Raw genomic sequence first — 27,723 nt, forward strand, 5'->3', positions numbered from 1 at the left:
CTGTGAAAACTCAAACATTCTACATTCAAACTACTACTAACCCTACTAGTCCCTACTAACTACTAGCCCCCCCCCCTTCATCTAAGAAACTGATCCATATTTAAGAAATCACAAGAAGCCGCCTAGGAAAAGTGCAATGGCATGTATAACAATTTTTCTGTCAAAGATTTGATTTGTAACATTTTCCTTCTTTTGTGATTCCAATTTCTTTTGTATTCATACTGACTTCAGGAAGGTAATTACCCTCCCTAAGTGTGGAAAGACCACCTTACTTGACAAGATTGTGATTATCTCTTATCTCTGAACTATTTCCATGTCATTTCACTATTGACTCACTCCCTTAAATATCTAATCAATTTTACATGTTCAATTTAAGGTTCAGGAAAATAAAAAAAAATTTGTTTAATAAAAATAATAAATAAAAAATGAAAAGAAAATCAAATTTTAAGCAATTTTCGCACAAGTCAAAACATATTGAGAAATTTGCGGATTTTAGGAAAAAGATGACAATTTCGCGGAAATCATCGCGACGCGACAGACCTGCAGCCCTAATCATAATGCATCTTTTATAAATATTTTATGTGTGTATTTATAATTTTTGATCCTATTCTTATTTCTTGGTATTTATGACTGTTTCCATACTTTCCGGACACTCTGAAAACAATATTCAAATTAAATCTAATGTTTGTTTGTTTTTCCCTAGGGTATAAGCCTTGATGATTACTTACTTTTCTTTCACTTTTTGAATGATATTAATGATGTTGATACTGCATTAACTTTTTATCATATTGCTGGAGCATCTATTGATCCAGGTAAATAACCATGTTTACCTTTTTGAATATTATTAAAAACATTTCTTCAAGGGCATACCCAAACCCTCCTTATGCAGAGGGCAAGATATATTATTAAAAATATATTATTTTTTGACATTTAGAATAAGCATTTTTTTTTTTTAAAATATATATTTTTTTCCCTTGAAACTTACTTAACCCCTTAACGATCGGTTAATTTTCAAGAAATCAGCCATAAAAGTGCCTATTTTTTTATACACGTATATTATACATGTATTTGATTAGTGCTGACATCTAGTTTAAAATAAACTATCTACAATTACCTTAAAAATATCCTGGTACTGCCATCTGGTATGTAAAATGAAAAATAAAATGTTTTCCCGTCAAAAGAAATGAATTAGTTTTATTCTTATTGGTGGGTTACTACTGAACACTCCAGCCCAGAAATATCACGGGAGCGAGAAATAGTGGGCGAAACCTCACCCCGTCATTTTCCCGAGAGTGAGAAGGAAGGGGTTAAGAAAGCCACTGTAATGTGTTGAGAATTAGTTACTATAGGAATGAGTTACTATAATTTGGAAATAAATATTATGCTTTTATTTTATTTACCTATTTCCTCAAGAACAAAAACAAATATAGTAAGACGAAAAGGCAAATAATCTAAACAAATCCCGAGAGAGAAAGGATCAAGGCATTATTTTCAGTTCCAGTTCTAGGATAGAACTCCTCTTTCATCGCCAAAATGGCGCCACTATCCAAGACTTTGGTGTGCGACTCACACTGTGATGGCTCAGTAGTTAGGACACTGAACTGTCATAATGTGGGATCCGATCCCCAGTGGCAGCTTGAAACTCACCCAGCTTCGGATAAATGGTAACCAGCTTGTTTGGAAATGAAAGCAGCCTGTACATTGTGCTAACCACATTGCCACAACTATGCTGTTGGTCCCAAAATCGTGAAGCCTTAGCCTATGACCCCCTGGCCCACAAAGACTGTTGCAGGAATGCTTTTTAACTATCATGCACATTGTTGTAGAAATGCATACTAATTTAATTGTTAATGAAATATTTGACTGAAACTAGCTTTTTTTTCTTCAGTATTTATTATATTAATAATTGAAAGTAAGTCAAAATGAAAATTACCAATTATGTGTATGTTATTGTAAATATTTTTATGAATGCCAGTATTGTAGGGGGTAGTTTTTGAGTGGCGGGAATGCTAAAGATTCCAACATTATATGAATGTGTAGCATTTTTGTAAAATGATCTATATGATTATTAGTTTTTTATTTAAAACATTTTCATTTGTTTCTATCATTTTCTTTTGCAATGCTTTAATTGTAAAAAAAAATTTTAAAAAATATAATTTTTTTCTAAGACAAAAAATATTTATAAAAATAATAGAAATCACAAATATATATAGATGTTAACTTTTAATACAGATGTTTTCAATGATAATATAGTGTAATAAAAATGCATAAATAAGCCAGATATTTTTAATAATAAATTGTTTGTATTGAAATATTGCGCTTTTTTTTAAACATCATTTACATATTTATTCATTTGGTTTTTGTTTCAAGAATTTTCATTTTTTTTTTAATATTTATCATGAATATAGATGTCTGTAAATTCCAATATTTTTTTTTATTCCTGTACATCAAGTTGCATTTTAATTATCGCTTTTTTACATATTGTATTTTGTAGTAATTGATCTAGCATTGAACTCATGAATTTATCTGTTATTATATTTTTTGAAACTTAATAAATTGTGATTGTGTAAAGTAAACATAGGTAAACAATATTTTATTTCATAACCGTCATTAAACAACCTGCAAAATTTGAGTTTATGGCTTCCAATGTTCAACTCCGTAACCTAATAATTTTGAATCTAATCTAGGGAACTTTAGGATCAAGTATTATGAGAAATTTTGCTTTTGTGGAGGAACTTTTTAATGAAGCCAGAATTCGCATCGACCAGCCATGGCTGGGTGTCGAACCCGGTCACCTCATTGGGAGGCGAGCGCTCCAATGAGGTGAGCCACCAAGGCTCATAATATGAGCAGTAGTGGCTCATCAATATGAGGTCATTGAATCCTAAATTTAAGATTAGGTAGGCCTGAAAGTCTGAAAAAGTTCTTTGGAAACTTTGTGAAAATGCATTATTACCATAAAAAATACTTGCCCTAACCTACAAGCTGTTTTTAATAAATAAGCGTAGACCCTATTGTGTAATTTCTTTAGTTAAAGAAAGCATGGTTTTAATTTTATGAATTTTTGAAAAACAATGTGTTGTGTCATTTGAGCTAAACAGGTGCAGCAAAATATCGTAGTGAAAAATGAGACTAAAAAAATGATGTGCTTGTAAAATTATCTTTAATTTGTATTAAATTAAAATTGGTAGCATGGATTAAATCCATATGCAGTGAAATTCGTTCAATTGGTAAAAATTTTATAAATGTATAAAACTTTATCAAATTAATCAAAATTCTATTTTTCTTCTTTTTACTTTATTTAGTAAATTCTGGACTATCTACCACTTATAGGGGGGGGAAAAATCTAGTTTTTTTTTTTTTTTTTTTTTTTTTTTTTTTTTTAATAAGAAAATGTTCTTCATTTTAAAAATTCAGATTATTAAAAACATGAATTACTTTGCAAAAAAAAAATTGTTCTGAAACTTACAAATGTTTTTATTAAATTAAAATTTTTTGTTCAAAAGAATAAAAAAGAAAAATAGGGAAAAATTATTTAAGTCACTTTTATGGTTTTATTTCTGTGTATTCAAATGAATTTAAAAGAAATTTATTGCCATTTAATAATTTATTGTTTGTTCTTTACTTTTCTCATACTTTCTCTCAGCAATTTTCTATCCATTTTAAAAAATAATAATAATCTGCAGATGCCATGATAATCTGCAGTGTCTGCCGCCATCAAGCGCCACTTATGCAACCATGTTAACCTAGTTTGTTCTCTGTAATTTTAATGTTTAAATCTTTTTTTCTCCCTTAACAGCAACCCTGAAACATGTTGCCAAAACTGTGGCGCATTTAGACTTGAGCGATCATGTTATTGATGTTGTTTTTACACTATTTGATGAAAATCGTAAGTAATCTTATTGTATAAAAGATATATTTTAGCATTAAATCTTTAGTTTTAAATCAATTTATTTGTTAACAAATTTTAATATTAAAACTGTATTACCTCTTCTAGAAGAACTTTATGTTTCAGTCTAAATAAAATATGAATTTTTTATGCAGCCTATAAAAGAAATGAGAAAATCTCCAACCAAATTCGATTCGTTACCATGTTAGAAATATTTATCACTCTAGAAGTTAATTATACTCTAGATCTTGTTTTGTTGTTGTTTCTAATGCTACTTGCCAATACTAGCAGTTCTTCTTGGTAAAACCCAGCAAATTTAAAGCAGAGGGTGCGTTTCTTGTTTTTCATTGGTAAAATGAAAAACAATGGTCAAGAATATGATTTCAGCCACACACACACGTTTTACAGGACGGACCCATAATTTTGACCTGAACTTGGAAGACTTTGTTGCCCGACAGATTTAATGTGCACCAGTCACCATTGACTGCAAGGGGAGTCTTCAGCTGGTGAGGATCGAACTTACAATCTCTTGGACATGGGCCCAACACCCTACCAACCAGGCTAAAAATCTAAGGTAAAAAGCTTACAGAAATCATTCCTAGACACATGTTTGAAGTAAGTTTTCAAGCATGTGCTTCCACTCCCTGCTGCAGTTGATACTTGAGCCATGGCGTTGGCATCTGTATCCTTCTCAACGATATACACCTCTAGAGTTTCAACTGATTAAGGGGAAAGAAAATATCACGACAAATGGGAAATAGCTAATGCCTAACGGTAGTGGAAAGATAACTTAAATCCTTACATCATCTATGAACACAGTTATATTGAGTCTGTTTGGTTACTAAAGGCATATATCTTCCTTCTACTGCTTCATAATATTTTTCACGAGTTACCTTCTCTAAGAAATCAATATTGTGGTGCTTCCATACCTTTATAAAATAAGATAATCTTAGCAAGCCCCCGATCTTGTTTTAAATAAATTTTAGATTTTTAATGCCAAAAAATCGTAGGCTTATTTAAAAATCTGCCTCTTCGCTATTCTCGCCAGCATTTTGAAAAGTGCCAGGCTAGTCTGAAAAGTCTTCAATATTTTTTAATCTTTCTGATAATTTCAAGCTTATTAGTCAGGCCTTATGTCTTTAGACTAATCAAGAAATATGTGAAAAATATGTCTTTAGACTAATCAAGAAATATGTGAAAAATAACTCAGATTGGATTTGCTTTGGCTCATTAAAATAAATCTTTACAGCCATTTACAATATAAGGGTTGACTATTCTGAACTAACTGTGAAGTATCTTTTTTCTCCAGTGGTCAGAACTACGTCAATTTTTTTTTTTAATAAATTAATTTTTAAAGTAGTCAATTTTCTCGAAAAAATTCTCCGATTTAACTTTTTGAAACCACTCATTTAGGACAAAAATATTTACACACACATTTGTAAATTTTAAATGTAAATATCTATTCTCTGGTGGTTGCAGCAAACAAACCTCAATTTTCTCATTGAACATTTTGTGTGCTACTATGTAAGTTTTAATACTAACCTTTTTAAAGTTTTATATCTTAACAATTAGATATCTGTTGCAGATAAATTGTTCAATACATAGGTGCACATTAGTTATTGTAGCCCGAATTTTTATTACTTATTTAATATATTTTTAAATATTATTAATAGTAACAATTAAATATTTTTAAAAATCAACTTATTTTAATTTGTAATTCAATACTTTTGTTTTGTACAACTATGTAAAAATCTGACAGTAATATTTAATGTTCCTTCAAGCATAAAAGAGTCCTACATAAAATTTTGACAAAATTGCAGCCCGCCATTTGATTTCTGTTTTTTATTGTGGCCAATAAAATATATAATACAGAAAATTAAGAAATATCAAATTTCTATTTATATGAAGGCAATTTATTGTTCAAAATTATCTTTTACAAGTTTTTCTATCAACAATCAATTTTTTACGCCTCATTCAATCTTTTCTAACAATGAATATTTAATTTAAGAAATGCTAGAAAATAAATAAATATTTGTAATTGAAGCTTCTAAATTTCTTTAATTCCTCTAAAAAGTACTGCACATTTAGAAAATACTTACTTTTCTAACTAACCAGCAAAATGCATGTACATGACATATACATTTACAAAACTATGCTCTATTTGCCGAGTAATTAAGTATGTCAAATCTGATAACCTTTCTATTTTGCAGTTGACGGACAATTGAGCAATCGTGAATTTGTAGCAGTAATGAAAGAAAGGTTACATCGTGGCTTAGAGAAACCAAAAGATACGGGTTTTGTTAAGCTGATGGATTCAGTTTGGAAATGTGCAAGGTTGAAGAAACCTGTTTTGTTAGATGTTTAAAAATCATTGCACAAATTGTTATCCTTATAAAACTATTCTGTGTTGAAGTTTGCTTAGAATATTTGTTAGATCTGAAGGCCCATTTCATTCATTTATTAGTCGTTCCTATTTATGAGAAGATTCTGTAACTTAGCAAAATAAATAAATCAATAACAGCAAAGTTGTGTTTTTTTATGTATTCTATTTCTTTTTTAACTGTAAGCAAAGTAATTAAAAAAATGGTTCCCAAGTTTTACCTGCCAATCAAGCAAGTTATACATTTGCTGAATGTTCTTTTACCGAATTTTTTAGATTAGAAAATATGTAATCTTTTTAGTCTATTTCGAAGTTATAAAAGAATTTAAGTCATAAATAATCAAATTACTACAATTGTTATATTTGATGCGTCACCCAGTTTTTCGCAGAGCACTGTTAACTGCTAAGAGCTGCTTTAAAAAAATTTTCCTCCTTAAGAATTTTAATTTTCAAGTTTTAAAAAATATTTGGAAATTAGTATGAAATTTTTTTATTTTCAGTAATAAATTCATAAGTGATAACTGTATTTTACCCCTATTTTTTAACTCAGACATAATAATTTATAACTTCGAGCTCTACCGACTCTATAAGCTGCCCCAAATAACCTGCAGTAATAGGCTGAGCAATATATGGAGAAGCCCTGAAAATACCCCCCTACTAGATGGCTCAAGGACATCAAAAATGACCTGAAAATCCTAAAGATTTGAAATTGTTACCATGGGTAGGAGGCGCTGGCGTGTTAGATGTTGAGGCAGCCAAGCAAGGGGCTGTTGCACTGACAAAGAAGAAAATTTATTTTCTGAATTAGAACACAATTTGATTTAGAATATTCCAATTATTTCCTATTCCATTTTTGTCATTCTTTAATAATTTTTTGCTACAGCTTTCATTATCAATAGTTTACACCTTCAATTCCAAACAGGAAAGAGAAAAAAAACTGTTGGAAAAAATAGTTTGATTAAAGAGTGTGACTAGATTAGGATACTTCTTTGTTAAAGATTATGAAGAAGGATGTGTAAGAAGGGAACATAAATCCTCCATGTTTAACTAGCAATTTTCTAGATTAGTTTTGAAGGTGTCTGTTAGGCTAAGATCTAAATCAAAGTTGTTTTTCTTTTTCAGCTGCATATTTTAAAAAATATAGTTATACCATGCAGCTAATTTGCACCAGTGATATTTTTATTTAATAATGGCAACCAAAACTGCTCATCCTGATGTGTTTTCAGTTTGAGATTTGTCACTTCACTTAATGTAATGTAATATTAACAAAAATTTTCTATCTCTTCCAAAACAAAATTGTATTAATAAAAAAAAAAGATAACAGTCCACTCTACCAACAAGCGATTTTGCATGAGCAAATAAAAGCAACTTAACAATTGCCACGGTTGAGCTACAAAGTTAAAAAAAAAAAGGTAAAGAATGCAACAATCAACTTATTTTATCCCATTATTGGTTAGAAGTTTCAATTTAATTTTGCACACTATTTAAATACCATGAAAAATATATGATACTTAAAATATGTAAGTGCCAACAAAAAGGAAGCTATTAAATAGAGTTAAAAAATGACAGTACATAAGTGTTTTCAAACACAGATTGATTATACAGCTAAATAATATGTTCGAATGTATACAGACTTAAAAAGCAAAATACTATACTTCTAATCACTTTTATTTATAAATAAAGCAAAATAGTAAAGAAATGCACATGCTACCGTGGTGCTTGTCCATTTGCCTTTATCTAAGCTTTACTCATGCATAAATATAGCACAAAGTATACCCTATCTTCAATCAGATCATTTTTATTTATTTTATTTCAGATAATATTAATATGTCAACAAAAATAATAATTGTCTTTGTGTAATTTCATTTATTAAAAAGCAGTTATGCTACTTTTTATTCTATAATATGCCTTTAAAGAAACTAAATCCTTGCCCTAAGAAATTTTGATTTTAGATAGACCCTCCACAATAATGACCCATTAACAACAAACGAAGGGAAAAATAGTGTCAGGAGAAGAACACAAGAAAATACTTTTTTTTTATCAAAAGAAAGACAAAATATTTTATTGCATAGATGAAAATGACGATTCATACACACTGCATTTTTTAAAACACGTTATTGCTGACACACAGTTTTCTTTTTTAAAAAAAAATTAAAACATGAAATAAAAATTGCAACACCTTGAAATGCTTACAAAAATATGAAACATTCGCACAGGATCACATGATTGACATATTCGATTGTAAAAAAAACCCTCATAACCAAACTATCTAAATAAAAAAAGAAAAGTGCAAATTTATACAACTGCAAATGAGTAGAATGTTTATTATAATAAATATTACAATAGAAAATTATACAAATATGATTCTATTTTGTATTTGCTATAAATATTTAACGAATATTACAAGTATTTTTTTTAACAACATTGAGAACTGATCGATTTTATAACTCTTCCTCTATTATTAAAACTTTGTTTAAATATTAATTCTCACTAAACACAGAATTAAAGCTTCATCAGTACAAGAGCTCAGCTCAAGAAATTACAGCTATTTAAAATATATTTCCTTTTAAATGCATAACATCATGTAAATTGCAACTTAAATTTTATAGAAAACCGGGAATGATACCAAGATTTTACCACTAAGGAGATAAATCTTATGATGGGGCCTAATTGATATATTATTATAAATACATAATATCGATATACAGTACAGAACCCGTTATCCGGAAATCAGAAAACCAAAAAACCGGAACGAAATTCGATACATTTTCCCGCCATTTTTTAAAAAAAAATTTTTTTCCTCATAAGATTTTAGGATTTTTCTTTCTTTTTTGAAAGATGTTAACCTTACCATCACTTATAATCATTAGTGTATTACTTCATCGTTTTTTCTTCTTTTTAAGATAATTTCCAAATATTTTTTTTTTTAGTTGGGTTTAACAAAAACGGCTTTTGTAGCGATTCAGAAAACCGAAAAAATCAGTTATCCGGAATAGCGATGGTGCCGATCATTCCGGATAATCGGTTCCCTACTGTATTTAATAATCAAGATGCTGATTTTTTTTTTGCATAAAAAGGTCAGTTCAAATATTATGTAAGCACTAAGGAGAAGATATGGAAGCAAAACAAAAAAAATTCTTCGCTTTATGTAGTTTAACAATTAAGTCAAAAAACTACCACAAGTATATTTAAATCATATCTACTAAAGTAAATTTTTAAAAAAAATCAGAGCAACAAAAATTACTTTCTGAATAAGTTTCTGAATTTAAATTAATTTTTTAAGTAAAATTAACTTGTCAAATAAACTTTGTTTATTGAAGTGATTGCTGATAATAAAAAAAAAATTACCTTATTTTTTTTAAATCTTATGCAACGCAAGCATGAGTGCAAGGTTAGGGATTTGCTTGATTTTTGGTATTTGAAGGATCCTACACCTATTTCATCTAGACTTAAAATACCTTGATAAAGAACTATGATTTAACAAAATCATATCAAGTTAAGAATCTTTTTATACATTTTATTAGTTTTAAGGTATTGATTAATTTTGATCTTTCCATTTAGTATACTCAAAAAAAAACTTCATTATTTTTAAATATTGCTTGAATAAATAAATGCAAAAGTCCATTTTTTCAGATCAAGATCTTAAATTATTCTCTTGGTAAATTCTCATGACTAATTGATAAGTCCTGAGAATATGTTTTTTAAAATAAAATCTACCATTACCTAATTAACACCTAATGAATGAAAGGTGTGTTCACCCAATAAAGCAACTGCTAATGCTTTAACAGTTCTAATTTATATTTATCATATACTTTGTAAGAAATCCTTTTAACAATAAAATATAACTATAAATGATTTAACATATGATAATAGAAATTTACCAGCAGATTTTACTATTAGTGTTACTAATAAATCCCCATTTAATAAAAAAAAAAAAAATAATTTCATGAGTTTTAAATGTTATGTTATTGATAGAGTAACTTGAAGGTTATCAACTCATTACATAAACAGATGGAATGTACAATCAATAGTTTAGTGAAACAAAAGCATTAAATAAATACTACTTTTAAAAGCAATGAATACTAGAAGCTTTTTAAAAAATTCATTACAAAAATATGTTACATCTTACGTTTGGTTTGAAAGAGTATGTAGAATATGTAATACAGCAGTCAGCTTAACACTTAGAGAAATGTTCACATATAAATTTGAGTTTCATAAATAATGATACTGTAAAAAATACTAATTTTCTCTTGATTAGAATAAATATAAACAAAAAAAATTTCACATGCATTAATTTTTTTAACTGTTTTATAATGCAACAAAGTTATTGAACTAGTTAATAACTGTTGAACACTGAAACTGGTCTGCTTTAGAGTTCATATTTACAATTTCTCTTATTTAAATAACAATTAATTGACATGCAAAACGACCAAGTTAAACAAACTGGCAAAGTCTAAAAAACAACAAAATAACAAACAAAAATGTTAAACAGGGGGTGAAAATTAAAATATTAATTATGCTTGTGAAGTAATGAAAGTTTTATAAATATACCATGCGCTAAATGGTAATTTCAAAAATGATTTAAGAAATGTCTAACAAATTATTTACATATTTAACAAATAGGTTTGATGTTTTATAGTACAAAGAAACTGTGAAGTACTGTACACTTAAAGTTAGTATTTACAACTAAATGGAAAATGATATTAACATTTATGTACATAGCATTTCTCCTTTTCAAAATATTTACCTAAACTTAATAGTTCTCCAAAATAGAATTGATTGCAATTTCATTTTGAGGTATTACACTAAGTACTGATAAGTATTCAGCTGAGTTTGAGATTCACCAAACCAAATTAATACTTGATTGGATTGCTGCTCTGCATCCACAGTTACAATCTCATAACTATACAAAATGTTCTGTACCAGAAAATATCACCGTCTCATCATAGCCTGAGGAGGTAAACTCTGATTTATATAACCATATGCGTACATGGGACCCTGAGGTGTAATGTTTCGAATAGTTTCTTGATATTGTCCTTGTGGATGCATATTCACAACACTCATAGGCATTGTAGGTCCAGATGTTATGTAACCCGCTGTATTCAATATAGTTGGTGCAGATGGCTGTTGCATTTGATATCCGCCGAATGCTGGGTAGCTAGCAACAATGTTTGGAGAAATAGCTATGTTAGGAGTCCTTTGTACAGGCCTGGAGTGATAACGATTATAATTTGAATATCCGTGAACTTGATTACCTGGCATGGGGGATTGGTTTTGTATTGCAGGAGCGATTGCGCGTTGGTTTTGGGGAGGAGGCGTCAGATTTGACTGATGCGATTGTGAATTATATGGTGATGGGGACATGGTTGGGTAACCAGTTGCCTGATTGGGCTGAGGATCCACAATGCCATTGGTTAACTGCTGAAGTTTAGCTAAATTGCAAGGAGAAGCTTGGTTGACATTACTGTTAGTGTAGCCAGATGGTAAATGAAATGAAGGATTTGGAACTGAATATGATGATGTGGTGATTGGCATAGAAATATGGCCCATTCTTTGCATAGAACCACGACTAGCTTGGTTAGATGGTTGCTGATGAGACAAAGATGATGTTTGTTGTTGAATCACAGATGTAATTGGAACTCCCACTACATAGGAGTTGCCTACAGGATTAGAAGCAGGAGGCGTGGAAGACATTCTTATGTTGACTGTATTGAGATAGTTATTAGATTGAACTGGTTGTGCCTGCCCAAGCAAAATGGTACCAACATTATTATTATTATTAACCATATTTGATAAAGCAGTCGATGCAGGATGCTGGTTATAAGACATGTCATTTTGATGATGATGGTTAGATTGTTGCATTTGATGACGTGTTAGCTGAACTGCATTTGAACAAGTCATTTTGTCAAGCAATGGATTATTCATTCTTGTTGTGACTGGTTCCGTTGGTGTACAGCCCTTATCAGGTTGACAGTAATTTCTTTGAATTTGCTCCTGATCCATGTACGGCTGAGGCGGTGTCCTTGAAGGGGGTTCGATAGAATTTGGTTGAGCTGGTTCATTACTATGCAAAGAGGATGGAGATTCTAAATTCATATTATTTACATCTGCATCCATAGAATTAAAACCACTATTTGTTGATGAATCTGGAGTATACACACCCAAATGGGTCATATCTGGAGTAGGGGTATTTTTTCTCAGTAAGGCTGGATTAGATGCTGGACGGTTATAGCACTGATTGTTTTCATTCCCTAAATCATCTTGAGGTGACCTTGATTCGTAATCTGTATGCATTTCCTCACAATTATCGTATAATCTATCACCCTTCATAGGATACAATCTTGATTTGCTAATTGATGGGGATAGCATATTTTCTCCATTGGTAAATTCTCCTTCACTTAAACTGTGACATTCGTCACCCGACGTACCAGCGGAGACAGGCTGTTGATGATGTCCATTGTCAGAAGCAGGAGTTTGGGGGGTGGGCGGTAGTTGGTTAGAGTGAAAGCTTTCATCTCCTTCAGAAAGATAATGTGGAGCATTACAACTCACAACAGATACATTAGAATATTCGTGTGACGCAATATTATTTGAATTAAGCATGGTTATTTCAGATTTATTTTGTTGCATTGAATTTTGATTTGAATTTGTAAGTTCATCGTGACAGCTTTCAGGAGAGACTTCAGGAGATTTGACAGTTGGAGAGTTTGGTAAAAAATGTTGTTCATTGTCATTTACAGACTGGTTATTATCATTTACAGACTGGTTATTATCATTAACAGACTGGTAATTATCATTAACAGACTGGTTATTATCATTTGCAGACTGTTTATCATCATTTACAGGCTGGTTATTATCATTCACGGGCTGGTTATCATCATTTACAACCTGATTTTCATCCTCTACAGGCTGATTGTTATCATTTACATGGTCACATATAGAGGACACTACTGACTTAACATCATTAGAACATTCTGAAAAATCATCAGCAGATTGGGGTTGACTTTGCATTAATTCACTGCCATCTGAAGAAACAACACAGCTTGGAGGGCTTCCACCTCGTGACACTTCTAAATTTTCAACATGTTTATCTTGTTCGTTAATCTGATCATTATCAGAAATATTTCCATTGCTTTCAATTAAATTAGAAGTTTCAGATTTCTCATAATCTGTGGATAAGTTTTCTGTTTTATCTCCTGAATTGTGAGACAGTCTAACAGTTTCAGTTTCTGCAAGAGAGAGACTAGTCTCTTCTTTTAGTTGTTTCTTTGAACTTGCATTATCAGAATCAGAAAGTATTTTCTTTTGTTCGCTTAACTGGTCTTTGAAATTTGAAAGTTTATTAGAATCAATTTTTTCACGATCATCTATTTCCATCTCTTCAACACACGAAGAATAACTGGAGTCGCTTTCTTGGTTTTGTTCTGAATTTTTTGTTTGATTTTCTCGAGGTTCATTGTTTATTTCATTTTCACCACGAATAACATTTTCAAGAGTATTAATTTCATCCATATCACAGCTTATGTTCTTACACTTGTCAGCATCATTAACAGCCAAAGAGGTCTCATTTAATGATACATTATTCAAGTCTTTACTCACAATATCTTGAGTGTTGTCCACCAAGTTGTAAGTAGAAGTAGGTGTTGAGTTTGATTCTTGTTTGATACCAGGATCATCATTTTCTTTGTTATTGTTCACTAAGAGAGCATCAGGTTCTTTATTATCTGTTAAAGGCATGGTAACATCTGTTGAGGGCTCAGCATTATCAGTTGAAGAGTTAATCTTATTTTCTTCATCTTTATTTGAAGGAGCATCTTCCACAGCACCACTAAACGACTCAGACATCTGAAATAGCAATTTTAAGTTACCAGAAATAATGTGACTATTCTTTTTTAATAAAATCATCAATTTATTATTACTTATTTACATACTAAAACAATAATGAATATATATTATAATAAGTTTTGAAATGAGTTGATTAGCACAAGAATCTAAATCAGCTATATTGTTAGAAACCTAAAGTGAATTACTAGTTAAATTGATCAAATGGTCTTGTACACACACTAAGTCTGGCATAAAAATACAGAATAAAAATTTCTAGACCTATGTTAACCAAATAAAAGGAAATTCCGAAGAGTTAGTTTATTCATTTTTCTATTTGAAGTATTCTATTTGAGTATAACTTAAACAAAACTCCAATATAGATTGTCAATCATCTGGATCACATAAAGAAAAAATATGTAGAGAACTGGATAAATTTGAAGACATCACAATACATTTCTGAGTTATATTTAAAAAACATATCACAGCTGTTCTGAAAGCTGAAATTTTTTGAAATTTTCAAGTATGTTTGATAGTTTTAATTCCAAGTTATATATTACTCAAATTATCAAATATAACTTCATTGAAACTACTGAAGACACAGTAATATTTCATTAAAAAATAATTGTTTTAAAAACATTTTTAAAAAAAAACGGAACTTAATATTTTTAATTGGTGTTTCACTGATTTCTAATACACGTAAATAATGAAAAAAATTATAATTTGGTAATAACCACTAAATGTACCATTTTAACAATCTTATTATAAATTAATTGTTAAACAAATTAAAATCATTTTAAATAAATTGTTTAAAAAAAAAGAGCAATTCAAATTTTCAGACAACTAATTTCCATCATACAAGATTTAATTTAAGTTTCTACCCAAATTCTCACTTAAGTTTCACAGTAAAAATTTTTATTTAAACAAGTTTTCTTCAAGTTATCATTTTAGAGTCATAAAAATTCTGAAACAGCAAATTAATTAATATAGATAAGGTGCTTTGATCACTTTTGTAAAATTAAATTCAATTTATTTTTATCCAGTTAAACATATCAAATGTTTGTTGTTTTAAAATTGTTAACCAAGTCTTCTGAAGAAAACAGAGGCATGCCTGATTTAATGATGAGAAGTCAGGGATGAGAGTAGTCAGAGAGTAAAAAAGAGGAAATCCAAGAATATATATAGATATNACTATTTACTGATAAAAAATGAATATTAATCATGAATATAAGCTTATAAAGTATCTGGCTCTCCCTTACTAACAAATAAAATGAACTATGTTTTTAAGTTCCACCTTTGAAAATTTAATTTCCGGAAACTTCTGTGATCAATGATTTTTTTAAACGTCTGGACCTTCGATCTCTGGAAACTTCCGGATCACTGTTAGCGAAAAATCCGGATTTTTGCCATAGCACAATCAGCCCTGCAGTAAATTAACCAAAATATATTTAACTAAACTAAACTCAGTGACGTGACAGCCCATAGAGAGCCAAGGCCTACTGTACCCATCTCAGTTTTCTTGACCTTGGGCTCTGGGGTGCAGGAGCAGATGTTCCAGTTAGGTGGCCAGCCGAACGCGAAACCCCCAGTGTTTAGTTCCCACGCATGCTTGGTACTCATTTATCGACCCACTGAAGGGATGAAAAGCTGAGTCAACCTTGCCCGACCCAAGGATCGAACCCAGGACCTGTGGCACGGGAGAGCAAACCCCCACTGCTCAGCTACCGAGTGTAAAAATATATTTATTTTCAGTAAAATGACTAGTCTTTTTCTTTGAGTTTCATTAAGTAATTAATATCATTTCTTACCTTGGGTCGACCTCTTTTCTTTGGTGGCTTCTTCACAGGCGAGGAAGGTGCAGGTCTTTTAGCTCGCCTAGGCAAAGATCTCCAATTTAATTCCTCAGAATCTTCCTTAATTTCCTCAGATTCTTTAAATTCTGAATTTTGAGCTTGAAGTGAAGGAGGATCAACTGGAGCTTGATTTTGTTCCACCAAGCTTTCTGTACTAGTAGCAGGCATCAAACAGGGTGGTGTAGTACTGTTATCATTTTCAACAGAAGGAGATGAGTTGGATTTGGTTTCAGTACTTTCTTTTTCTGGAATTATACTGTCTAGAATAGGATCTTCAATAATTGGAGAGCCACTAGCAGTCATAGGCTGCTCGCAAGCGATTTCAGTTTCTGACAAAGTTAACTTCTGGTGCCGTAATCTCATGCTATATTCGGCTTTTTTGTATTCTTTTCTATTTCTTTTCTTTAACTTGAGCAATTTTCTGTTTGATGCAGATTCCATTAGGCTAGGGTTAGAATTAAGTATTTTGGCCAATCTTTTTACTTCCTTGGAAAGCTTTTTCTTACGTTCAAGTTTTTTCATCTGTAATTTGTTCACTTTCTTCAAAAGATTATTCTTATTTTTTCCTAAAAATAACATAATTATTTAGGACCTTAAATATATTGTCATAAAAATTGCAAATCAAATGAGAAATATTAACAAATTTAGAAGAATTCATAGATAGAAGATAAAATTCGAAGTTTTGAAAAATAAACACAATGCTATACTATTTATGTATATTAGAAACGTAGTATTTTATAGTACAATGCAAACTATGATAAACTAACAGCAATCTTAAAAGAAGTGTTTAAAAAACTGATTTTAAATAATTTAAACTATTAACTATGAATGTTTAATTTATTTTTTCCAATAACTGATAAGTAAAACAACCAAAAGCAAAAATTTGTGTTTTTCAAGAAAAATGAGTAAGGTACAATGTTAGTTAAAATACTACTAGCTTATCTGATTTTCATCTGAGTTTAAACATTGTATTAATAAAGATAAAAAGATGCTGACAACATTAACAACATATAACCTAAATATTTTTAAAATAAAAACACATCTTGTTTAGTCGAACTTCTAAAAAAAATCTTCGACACCGGGACATGGTGAGTTAAAGCTAGCTCCTAATTTCATCACACCTTTTCATCCTTTTTTATGATTTAGTAAAGGAAAAACTATAGAAATCAAAAAGTTATATTTAAAAAAACTTACTCTTTTTATTTTTGAATACTTTAGTTTCAAATATGCTCTTCTTTTTCTTGTGTTTTTTAGGAGGTTTGACTGGTTTTTCTGGAGTTGTACTTTCTTGCAGAGATGATGTAGAATTATTTTCTTTTAAGTCTTTCCCAAATAAATCACTTTTAACAACATTTTCATCCAAAACAGCATCAACGCTATCTTGCACTTTATCTGATTTTCTTTTATACTTGAGGTACTTTTCAGATTTATGAAACGTCTGGTCATAATTTTCTTTTTCGGAATTGTTGTCTGGTTTTGTAGAGCATGATTTATAAGTCCTTTCAGAAGTTGGCGATGGAGTAGTTTCACTCCCTGAGTTATCGGAGTCATCTTCATTCTGAAACATAATATAAAAATATTGTGATCCAATAAAGAAAAAAATAAATAGATAACATTGAAATAAATGTGAAATAATTAATACTGAATGGGTAATGAATTGATGCATCAGAAACTATCGATTCAATGCAATCATCGCCAATCTGATGTTTAGATTGGATATTTTTCGAAGCATCGGATATTGTGATTTGCTGAGATGTTTTCGATATTTCCCGATGTATCATTGATATTGATGTCTACACACGCGATGTTAAGCATAGTTCCCGATCGTACATCAATGTCTGCAAGCTCACACGAAGAGCATTATCCTCCTTAAATGTGCAGAGATAGCTGCGGTGATGATCGCTATCTTTCCCGGTCCCTTTTACATCGGGACTCATCGTTTTGCTGACATGATGAATGCGAATGCGATTGAGAATCAAAGTGTTGCTGAATCTTTTAGTTAGGGAAGGGTTTTTTCTTAATTGTGTGTGTACAAATCTTGTTGATTTCTCTACATTCAATCCAGCCATTTAATGTTTTTTAACCGCTATTTTGCAGAAATCCACATCTGTAAACATTGAGAATTAATTATAAAAAGATTCAATTTACTAATTGCAAATTTACGCAGAACTAAATGTCAAATATTATTGTACCGAAACATCAAGATGCATCGAAATATCAAGATGTTAACATGACGATGCGTTATGATGCCAAAATCTTAACATCGTGCAGCTCTACTAAATGGGGGAAATATGAGGGTTGAAGCTTATATGGGAGCAACACTGCTGTAGAGATTACACCCAACCATATAATACTTGTTCCACACATTATATTATCCTTTACTTCAGGGCAAATGGATTCTTTCTTCAATATCATGCACACACGTAGTGCACTGACAAAAAGAACAGAGCCTTGAGGTGGCAAAACTAATAGTTACCTACGGCCACTAAATTTGGTAAATGGTGATTAAAAAAGTCTCCCAATCATCACTTTTTTTACCAAAAATGTACCACATATGCATTTTTATTATTTTTTTTAATAAATATGGAATTAGGAATATTTTACAATATACTGTTCTAGAGATTCTTCAGGAGTTAAAATGCTATTCCATTAAAACTATTGAAAGAACAGGCACCACTAGTGTGCAGGATTCCCACTCAATTTCAGAAAAAAAATATTCCCTGATTTTCCAGGTATATTAGGTAAATTTCAATGAAAATCAATACCATATTTTATCCATACTACAAAATTTTTCTTCAGAAAATTTTGATTCTTTTATTGGTAATGCCAAGTATTAGATTTTCTATGTAAAATAAATATAATATATGAGGAAGGAAGCATTTCAGTTTGTCTAAAATGTGAAATTTTTACAATAAATAATTGTTATAGATGTTAGAATTATTTAACTCAAATCTCAACAACTGAGTACTGTTACTGACAATTTTAAGACTGGTTTGTTTCCAGGTATAACGAAGGAATTTTCCAGGTTTTTGTAAAAAAAAATTGATTCCCTGATTTTTGGAGTTGAAATAAAATTCCCCTGACAATTCCAGGTTTGCCCTGTTCTCCCTGACCCATGGGAACCCTGAATGACTACTTTGAAACAAAAATCTCAGTGTATCAGCTGTAAAAAAAATAGTTGTCGTTACTAAAATTCAACCCACATAAATTTGATTCGTGAACTACAAAGAAAAATAGTAAAAACGTTACAGACTATTAAACAAATATTAAGTACATTTAAAAAAGGATGCTTGTGAAATTATTACTTACTATGTAAGCAAAATTTTTTCAAGCATTCTATACAAATAATGAAAACAAACCTTATCAGAATATAGGTGGTTAGTAATTAACGGTATCCAACGTAGGCATTCTGGATCTAATTCTATTCTTTTGTGACGATTTGCAACTACTTTGTCCATGTGCTCATCTAATACTTTTCTGCTCAAAGATATTATAAGCCTAAAAAAAGGGGCAATAATATGTTAATAAAATAACATATTATTAAGAATATGTTAATTTTATTACAATGTAATGTTAAAGACTTGACTTTTATTAACCTAAAATTAATTTTAAGACCTTTTATTAACTAACATTTCCATAACAATTCAATTAAGTTTTTGAACTTTAGTAAATAAGAAACATCATAAAATAAGATACATAAAATAATTTATAGTTAAATGAAAAAATTGAACATATGCTTACTTGTTTTCTTCATTTAGCTGAATCATATTCAATTCCTTCATGGTACTAATTATGTCTAAAGCACTTATGCCTGTTTCCTGAGCTATATCTAACAAATAAAATTTCTATTTTACAAACTGAGTTTCAAAGTACAATCAAGTTTAAAAAAAATTTAAGTATCAATACTTTTTGCATATGCTAATATTTGTAAGAAAACATAAAATATAATGAAATGGGTAATAACTGCTATGATTTTTCTTTTAAAATCAACACAATTAAATTATTCTGATTGTTACATTTTTCCGCCTTAAAAGTTTCATCTCTAACAACTTATTGAAAAATATTTTTTTAAAAAAAAAAACTACTTTTGGTCTTATCCACATACTGCAAAAAATTAGTCAAATGATTATATATTTGAAGGAAAAATGAAATACTGAGAATTTAATTTGTGGGGTTTTATTTATATGGACTATTATTTTATAAATCCATTATTTTGTTTAATATTATAAAATGAAATTAAAAATTTTGGAGCACCTTTCTGTGCAGGGAGATATAATGTTGGAGAAACTCATCTGCAATCCAACTATTGTTTGATGCACTAATTCAAAAAATTAATTTTTAATTATATCATAGTTATTATTAATCGATATTAAATGCAGAAATAAATAAAAATATTAAAAAAATTTTCAATCGCAATTTATCATATTTTATCGCCCAATAGAAGATGAAAAAATTAATAAAAAGAAATTTGGAATCTTTTACTTTTTTATTACTTAAGACTTTAATTTAGGGACACAAATTCTTGTACAACCTGTAATATTAACAAAAAAGAAATATAGATGCTTCTTTGAATCATAATTTTTAACAAGTATTTTTTTTTACTAGAATCAGAAGAAATAACATTTTTTTTTCAGCTGCATTGCTTGTGAATCAAAATTGTAAATAAGAAATTATGAAGAAGAAAAAAAAACATGAATCAAATACGATAAGAAAACAAAACATTACATGTATAATTGTAGAACAATAAAACAAGATATTTTTTATGAAAAAATTATTCAAATAAAACTTACTTTTGATATTTATTTGATGATTGCTTTGTTTTTCATGCCATTCATGGATATATTCTAGTAATACACTTTTCCAATATGACATATAACTTATTTTACCTAAGTCAGATAAAGGTTTTTCAGGAGTACCTGGCAAGCCTTCCTTTCTAGATAACAAGTAACCTAGAACAAAATATTCAAATTAACAAATATCCACATTTTGACACTGCTAAATTATTCATGTAATAAAATAATAAAATAATCTTGAAAACGTAATAAAATAATAAAAAGCAGTAATAATAAATATTTATCATTAAAGATCTATTTAAACCTAAAAAAAAAAAAAATACAAGCTGAAAATATGCATATTTTATATGCATATCATATGTCCCCTTACAATGATAATTACCTAAAAAGAAATTACTCACTTTTATGAAAATTAAAATTAAATACGACAATGAAGTCTACAAATTTTTCTACTGTTCATAATAAAGCTATAGCAGTACTTAATTAATAATAATATAACATGCAAAAAAAGGGGGGCTAAAAAAATGTTACGCTTAACCATTAAATTTAAGATACATTTATTATGAAAACATTAGAATAGTATCCGAACAAAAACAAGTTTTCAAAGAAAAATATTTTCAGCTGATATAAGGTGAAACAATTTTACAAAATAGAGAAATAGTCACTGAAAAACTGGTAAGTTATTAACACGTACTGACAAAATAAATAAAATTTTGGGAACCGGGGGAAATTCTTAGAAGCCAGTTTCTCGAATAATTGTGACATTATCACATTAACTGCAAAAGGAAAAATTAGCTTCTCACAGAAAAACTTGACCGCTTATTAGTGACTTGGGGTCAAATCTTGTTTCTTTTAATAATGAAGGAGTTAAATATTAAATTAAAAAATTAAATTCAGAAAAATTTTAAGAAAATAAACATCTTAAATTGGAATTCCCATAATTTAGTAATACAAACTATGAAATAAATACTAAAGCAGCAGGTTAATAAATATTCTTTCTTTTAATAGCAGGTTAATAAATATTCTTTCTTTTAATGTACTAACATTAAATTCCATACATATACATAAACATTGCTTTTGAGTTTTATAGTTATCTATTAATTAATAAAACTATCCAACAAAGAAGATTCAATCAATTTTAACTTTTTTTCTTAATGAATCCTCCTGCTTATAATACTTTAAATATAAGTAACAAAATAATATGTTAAAAAAGGTAATGGCCAAGGGTTGCATCAATTATCCTCAGGAATTCCATTATTGAAATGGAATTTCTGAGAATAACTAACTCAGAAATTTAATGATTATGAAAAAAATAGCTATTTCCTGGAACACAATTTTTAATAACTAAAACATTTAAAATGGACAAAAAATTAAGATAACTTAGTGCACAGACTAACAGTTCATAATAAGAAAGGTGCCACTAGTAGCTATAAATCACATTTACAGTCATGGGTTTCTATGCAATTCTCAATCTTTCTGATGTACTTTATCTTTCCCCTTAAGTTTTGTCAATTTTTTATTAAATCACTCTGTGCAGCAAGGAAAAAAAATTCTTTGGTGCACAGTTTATTAAAATATTCTTAAATTACAATTTTAAACATTAAAGGCCCTGATCTTTTAAATAAAACTAACAGGATGAGTAATATCAGATTATTAACTTACAGCATAAAATGAATAAAATTCAAAATAATATATAAAAATATACATGAGCAACTTTATATCAATTTATTATACTAAATGTAACAAGTATTTTTAAAAAAGAAATGTTATGACAACATTTTAAAACATATCACTGATATACCCTTCCCTAGAAAATAACAAAATTATTTAGACTTAATATACTTACTAAAGTCAATCAGAAATCTTCCATACCCCTGGCGTTGATATTGAGGCATAGTCATAATGCAAGAAACATTGTACCTTTGTTGACATAACTTTTCCTAAAAACAAATTAATAGGTAAGCATGGTTTAAACGCACATATTGACACTTCATATACAAAGTAGCTGAACTGTATACTTGAAAATGAGCTTAAAATAATCTTATTTCTAGTGAAAAAGCTAAACTTTTGTTTCCTTTATTCCAAAATTCAAAAAATTGTCTTAAAATAGCAGACTAAGCACTTATTCATACCACAAAGCAATGTAAAAGTGAAACACATAGCAAAACTAGCATGGTATAAGCATAGGCTAAGGGCAAGAAGAAAGATACTTTTCGTTTTTAGAAAACTGTTCATCTATTTTAAGTTTTACACAAACACTTATACATAAATACACATTCAAATAAAAAAATATATTTGTATATATACATAACACTTAAAATAAACAATTTTCTCAATATAAAAAAGTATACCTCCCACTTGGTTATAAGTACTAAAAGATATCTAATGTTAATTACAATACATTTTCCTTTACAAGGCAATTTTAAAAAAAGTAATCTATTAAAAGACAAATTAAATTCAAGAGTAAATATTAAATACACTTTCAAGACTTTTAACCTGTCCATACTTCATCGACAAAAGCAGTTTGGTAGGTTTCATTAATTGAAAGCAACTACTCATTAGAGGTTAGAAATGATAAAAATAATCAACACTAACCATCGAACCAAGAGGATAGAAATGATAAAAATAATCAACACTAACCATCAAACACAGAGGATAGAAATGATAAAAATAATCAACACTAAACATCAAACCAATCTTACCTTAGAGAAATAACCAATAAAATGGCAGCCTGTAGCATCATTTATTGTTAACACATAAAACAGAAAAGGCTCAACATCATAATACAGAGTTTTGTGGTCCAGAAATAATTTAGCAAGAAGACAAACATTTTGACAGTACAGTTTATTCACATTCCCATCAACTTCAAACACCGACAGTTCATCTTTGCGATAAATTTCTGTTCCTGGTGGGTGTGTCCAGTTGCATTTTCTCTGTTTGAAAAAAAAAGCACATTAAACCTTAAGAACATCAACATGCAAATGAATAACAAAAATATAATAACATAAATAGTCAAATCTTACAATTTTAACGGTCAAATACTCACTAAATTTAATGCCCATAAATTCTTACTGTCTAAAAAAAATGCAGATAAGCAGGGTCTGTTCAGAAGAAATTTGGGTCTGTTAACGTAGCCAAATCGTTCAAGGGAAAATAAGTACATTTAAGTACTTTTTAAGCACTTAAAAAAATGTAAGCACTATATACATTAACAAAATGCGAAATAATTTTCAAAGACTACATGATCATGATAAAATAACTAGTTTCTGACAAAGAACTCTTTTCTTGATTATATTAACCACCATAAAAAGGTCGAGAGATTTTTCAGTTCAATATCAAAGAGTGGAAAAAGAAGCCTGAAATTGAGAATATCTCGCAAAATGCTGCAGAGTTGGACATGAGAGTGCAAGAATCTCACCGAACCCACCCCAGTAGATGCACATGCAGACCTGCAAGTATTTCGTCAAACAAGTAAAATGATTGGCACTTTTATGACGGTACACTGAAATGTATTATGTTTAAATGAATTGTGAAAACTACGCTTTTGAATAATATGTGGAGAAAATTAACATGATAAAGAAAAAAATCTCATTTTCAAAAAGGAAAAATTAAGCATTTTTTAAAAACACCTAATAAAAGATAATACCTTTAAGGGCTCTTAAAAAATGAAAAAAAAAGCACCTTTAAGCACTTTTTTAAAACGCTACACCTATTTAAATGTAGTTGCACAATAATTTAAAGGTGATTATATTTTTTGAAAGTTATATTTAATTGGATAAAAATTTTTATGCAAAACTGTGTTCAGTCAAATGTAATTAAAATAATGAATACAAAACAGCATTAAAACAATATTAAGAATTAAATTTTCATACTAGATTTAAATTTGATCTTAATGGAATTGGAAACTAAATCTTTGAAACCAAATCTGCATTAATATAATAAAATAAATGAAATATAATAAAATAAATTTTGTTATGATATAAATTTTGAAATAATATTATTCATTGTTATAATAAAAAATATTTTCTTAACTAAGTCCAACACTATACTTTAAATATAAAGTGCATTAGTATTTAAAGGACATAAAAATAATAAACAGCAGTAAAAATGATACAACTATAAAGAAAGTTTAGCATATTTATGATGAAAATCAAAATCAAACACTTGCCATATGCCTAAGGAGAATGTTTTTGCTCTTCATGTACTTCAAACAAAATTCACAGAGGAATAATTTAGGCAACCTATAAAAACAACGTGATATACAAACATGAATTCACATGCTAAAAAAATAAATCCATAATAACATATAATTTAGTATAACATGAAGCTAAAAGATTAGAATTATTAGATTTGATTGATTGATTTGGAAAATATAACTGCCAGTTATGGATAAGTTAGAATAGATATTTTAATAAAAACATATAAAAAAATATTCAACAGAAACAAACTTACTGAACCTGACAGGATTTATGAATGTTGATAAATCTTATAAGTAGTTAAGTTTCAGTAAAAATAGATATTTAAGTAAGAATACGTAAGGTAATTTTATGAACTATTAATAACACTTGACAAAAACATGATCAAAAATACACTTAAAGTAATCGATAAATTCAAACCCCATAGTTGTCAAATAATAAATTAAACAATGCATAAAAACTTTCAGAGATTTAAAAAAAAAAAAATACCTAGCATATTCTTGAGGATATGGAGAAGAATACCATGTTTCAATACCAAACTTGCCAAATTCAATTGCACCTGGACTTCTACCTTGTGGCTCTGGAGGAATTGAACCATGACCCATTGCCTACCAAAATAAGTTGTTTTTTTTTTAATAAAAACTTGGAAAATACAATACACAAGTTATACAAATGATAAACGATAGGGGGGGGGGGAAGCTAAATAATTCAGATTTTGTAGTTCATCACAAAAATATAAATAAGGTTTTGGTAAAAAAAAAAAAAGCTGTAAAGTAATAAAGAGTAATATTAATTTCTAAAATTATCTAAGATAAAGAGTAATTTTAAGATCCGAATTAGATTTGTATTTAGAGCGTTTGGACAATTACCATATTGTCATCTGTGGCAGAATAATCCGAAAGTCTAGGTAACCTCCCAGCAGCGGCCCGCAAGAAGCAAAAAAAATTATTATAGCAGACGCCGTCTGGGGAGATTTCTGTATACTTGATCTGTGGCAGAATAATCACCAAGTCTTGGAAACTTCCGGGCAGTGGCCGGAGAGAAACTAAAAAAAACATCACAGAAAGGGACCAACTCGAAAGGTATAACTTGCAGCCACCCCCGGGCAAACATTTCCATGTTTTTTCGTTTTTTTTTTAAAAATTTGCAAGTTTAAAATCTATTTGGCACCTTGGCGATTGTAGTTGGCGCGACAAATCACGATACGGAAATATTCCCCACTGTCTCGCAGGCTTATAGCCACGCTTCGGCAAACCTCTACAATTTTTTTTTTTTTAAAAAGAAATTTCAAATTTTAAATCTGTTTAGAGTCTTGGCAGTTGTATTTGGCGCAACAGGTCCCGATACAGAAATATTGCCAAAGTATTAATACATATTAAAAAATAGATGTTACAAATATAATATTCACTGAATGAGATGTGGTGGCTCAGGGGATAGAGCGCTCTCTTCCCAATGAGGTGACCAGGGTTTGATCCCAGCGATAGCTGGTTGAGTCGAATTCCAAACAAAGCTCGCACCGACCATAGTGCTAACGCAAAATATCCTCAGTGGTAGACTGATCATGGGTTAGATTCCCCTTACAGACCGGCTAACCGTGGAAGGTTTTCGTAGTTTTCTGCTCCATGCAACACAAATGCAAGTTAGTTCCATCAAAAAGTCCTCCACGAAGGCAAATTTCTCTCAATATTTGATCCAGGAGTTCCCGTGTCTTCTGGATTGGGTTAAAAATTACAAGGCTATTAAGTTTAACATTATTAGCCGTAAACCCTGAATTAAAAGGGCAACTGTTCAACGACAGTCATAAAAAAATATTCACTGAAAAGAACATTATAATCAGCTACAGTATAGCGAAAAAAAGAATAAAAGTTATAGAATTTTGACATTTGCTGGGTTGACTAATAAGCATAGTTTCAAAATGCTAAAAATTAGGAACCTAAAATTAAACTTAAGGTTTTCATAAAATGAAATACATAAAAATTATCTTACTTGTAAAGCAGTTTCTTGAACGTTTCTGAAAATATTTACATCGTTTTCAGTAACACCAGGTGGTAAAGTTGATTTTGGTTCAGTGACAGTGTTATCTAAAGATAAAAAAGAAAATTTAATTTGTAAATAAAATATGCAATAAATCATAACAAACCTACTGATAAATAATTTAACATTTCAATCTTTGAAAAACCAAAACTGATAATGTTTATTAAAATCTTCCAGGCAATACCATGCATAAACAAAAGTGAATTATGCATGAGCTGTGGACAACGGGAATATATATGTTATTTATTACTCAAAATTTCTAACTAAATTTTGGCAGATTGACAAATCTGTCTTACACTTTCAATTCGTTCACATGTTAAATCGTAAATTATATAAAAAATTTTAATAAAAGAAAGAAAAATAAATTCTTCAAAAATAAAAAAGTGACATTTTGGGGATATTTCCGTAACTTGATCTGCAGCAATAAAATCGTCTAGTCCAAGTACGGGCAGTGGCTCGTCGAGAAACTTAAATAAAGAAAAAATTTTTAAAAATTGACTGACTTAAAAGGTATAACTCGTAGGTACCCTCAGGCAAACTTCTACATGTTTTTTTGTTGTTTTTTTTTTAAATATGCAAGTTTAAAATTCATTAAAGAAACAACACTTTAATACATTTCATTTATTTTTATAAAATGTTGTAACATATTAAGTTAATTATTTTTCATAAAAGATGTGAAATGCATACTTTTGAACTTCTATAATACTTCTGTCTGTTAGTTGACAAGACACTTAATATTATTTGGCCCAACTGTCTA

At 29.4% G+C, this 27,723-nt stretch overlaps 2 protein-coding genes across 4 annotated transcripts in view; one reads left to right on the forward strand and one right to left on the reverse strand.

Annotated features, from left to right (window-relative positions):
* The window catches only part of LOC107456194 (calcium uptake protein 1 homolog, mitochondrial), a 33,694-nt gene extending 27,280 nt beyond the window's left edge, over positions 1 to 6,414 (forward strand). For all 3 annotated transcript variants that reach the window (XM_071186048.1, XM_016073982.3, XM_016073985.3), the window contains 3 exons: positions 704 to 812; positions 3,800 to 3,889; positions 6,100 to 6,414. In XM_071186048.1, coding sequence (XP_071042149.1) covers positions 704 to 812; positions 3,800 to 3,889; positions 6,100 to 6,254 — 354 coding nt within the window. In that variant the 3' untranslated portion in view covers positions 6,255 to 6,414. The remainder of the gene's footprint in view (positions 1 to 703; positions 813 to 3,799; positions 3,890 to 6,099) is intronic.
* Positions 6,415 to 8,299: 1,885 nt separating this feature from the next.
* LOC107456192 (histone acetyltransferase KAT6B) overlaps positions 8,300 to 27,723 on the reverse strand; it is a 53,608-nt gene continuing 34,184 nt past the window's right edge. Inside the window, exons 9-19 of the mRNA XM_016073979.3 lie at positions 26,919 to 27,013; positions 25,422 to 25,540; positions 24,905 to 24,977; positions 23,439 to 23,669; positions 22,583 to 22,676; positions 20,734 to 20,892; positions 19,685 to 19,772; positions 19,303 to 19,441; positions 17,138 to 17,501; positions 15,899 to 16,509; positions 8,300 to 14,114 (exon numbers count right to left, since the gene is read on the reverse strand). Coding sequence (XP_015929465.2) covers positions 11,202 to 14,114; positions 15,899 to 16,509; positions 17,138 to 17,501; positions 19,303 to 19,441; positions 19,685 to 19,772; positions 20,734 to 20,892; positions 22,583 to 22,676; positions 23,439 to 23,669; positions 24,905 to 24,977; positions 25,422 to 25,540; positions 26,919 to 27,013 — 4,886 coding nt within the window. The 3' untranslated portion in view covers positions 8,300 to 11,201. The remainder of the gene's footprint in view (positions 14,115 to 15,898; positions 16,510 to 17,137; positions 17,502 to 19,302; positions 19,442 to 19,684; positions 19,773 to 20,733; positions 20,893 to 22,582; positions 22,677 to 23,438; positions 23,670 to 24,904; positions 24,978 to 25,421; positions 25,541 to 26,918; positions 27,014 to 27,723) is intronic.

Source organism: Parasteatoda tepidariorum, chromosome 10 (genome assembly GCF_043381705.1).
Source record: "Parasteatoda tepidariorum isolate YZ-2023 chromosome 10, CAS_Ptep_4.0, whole genome shotgun sequence".
NCBI classification, from domain to species: Eukaryota; Metazoa; Arthropoda; class Arachnida; order Araneae; family Theridiidae; genus Parasteatoda; species Parasteatoda tepidariorum.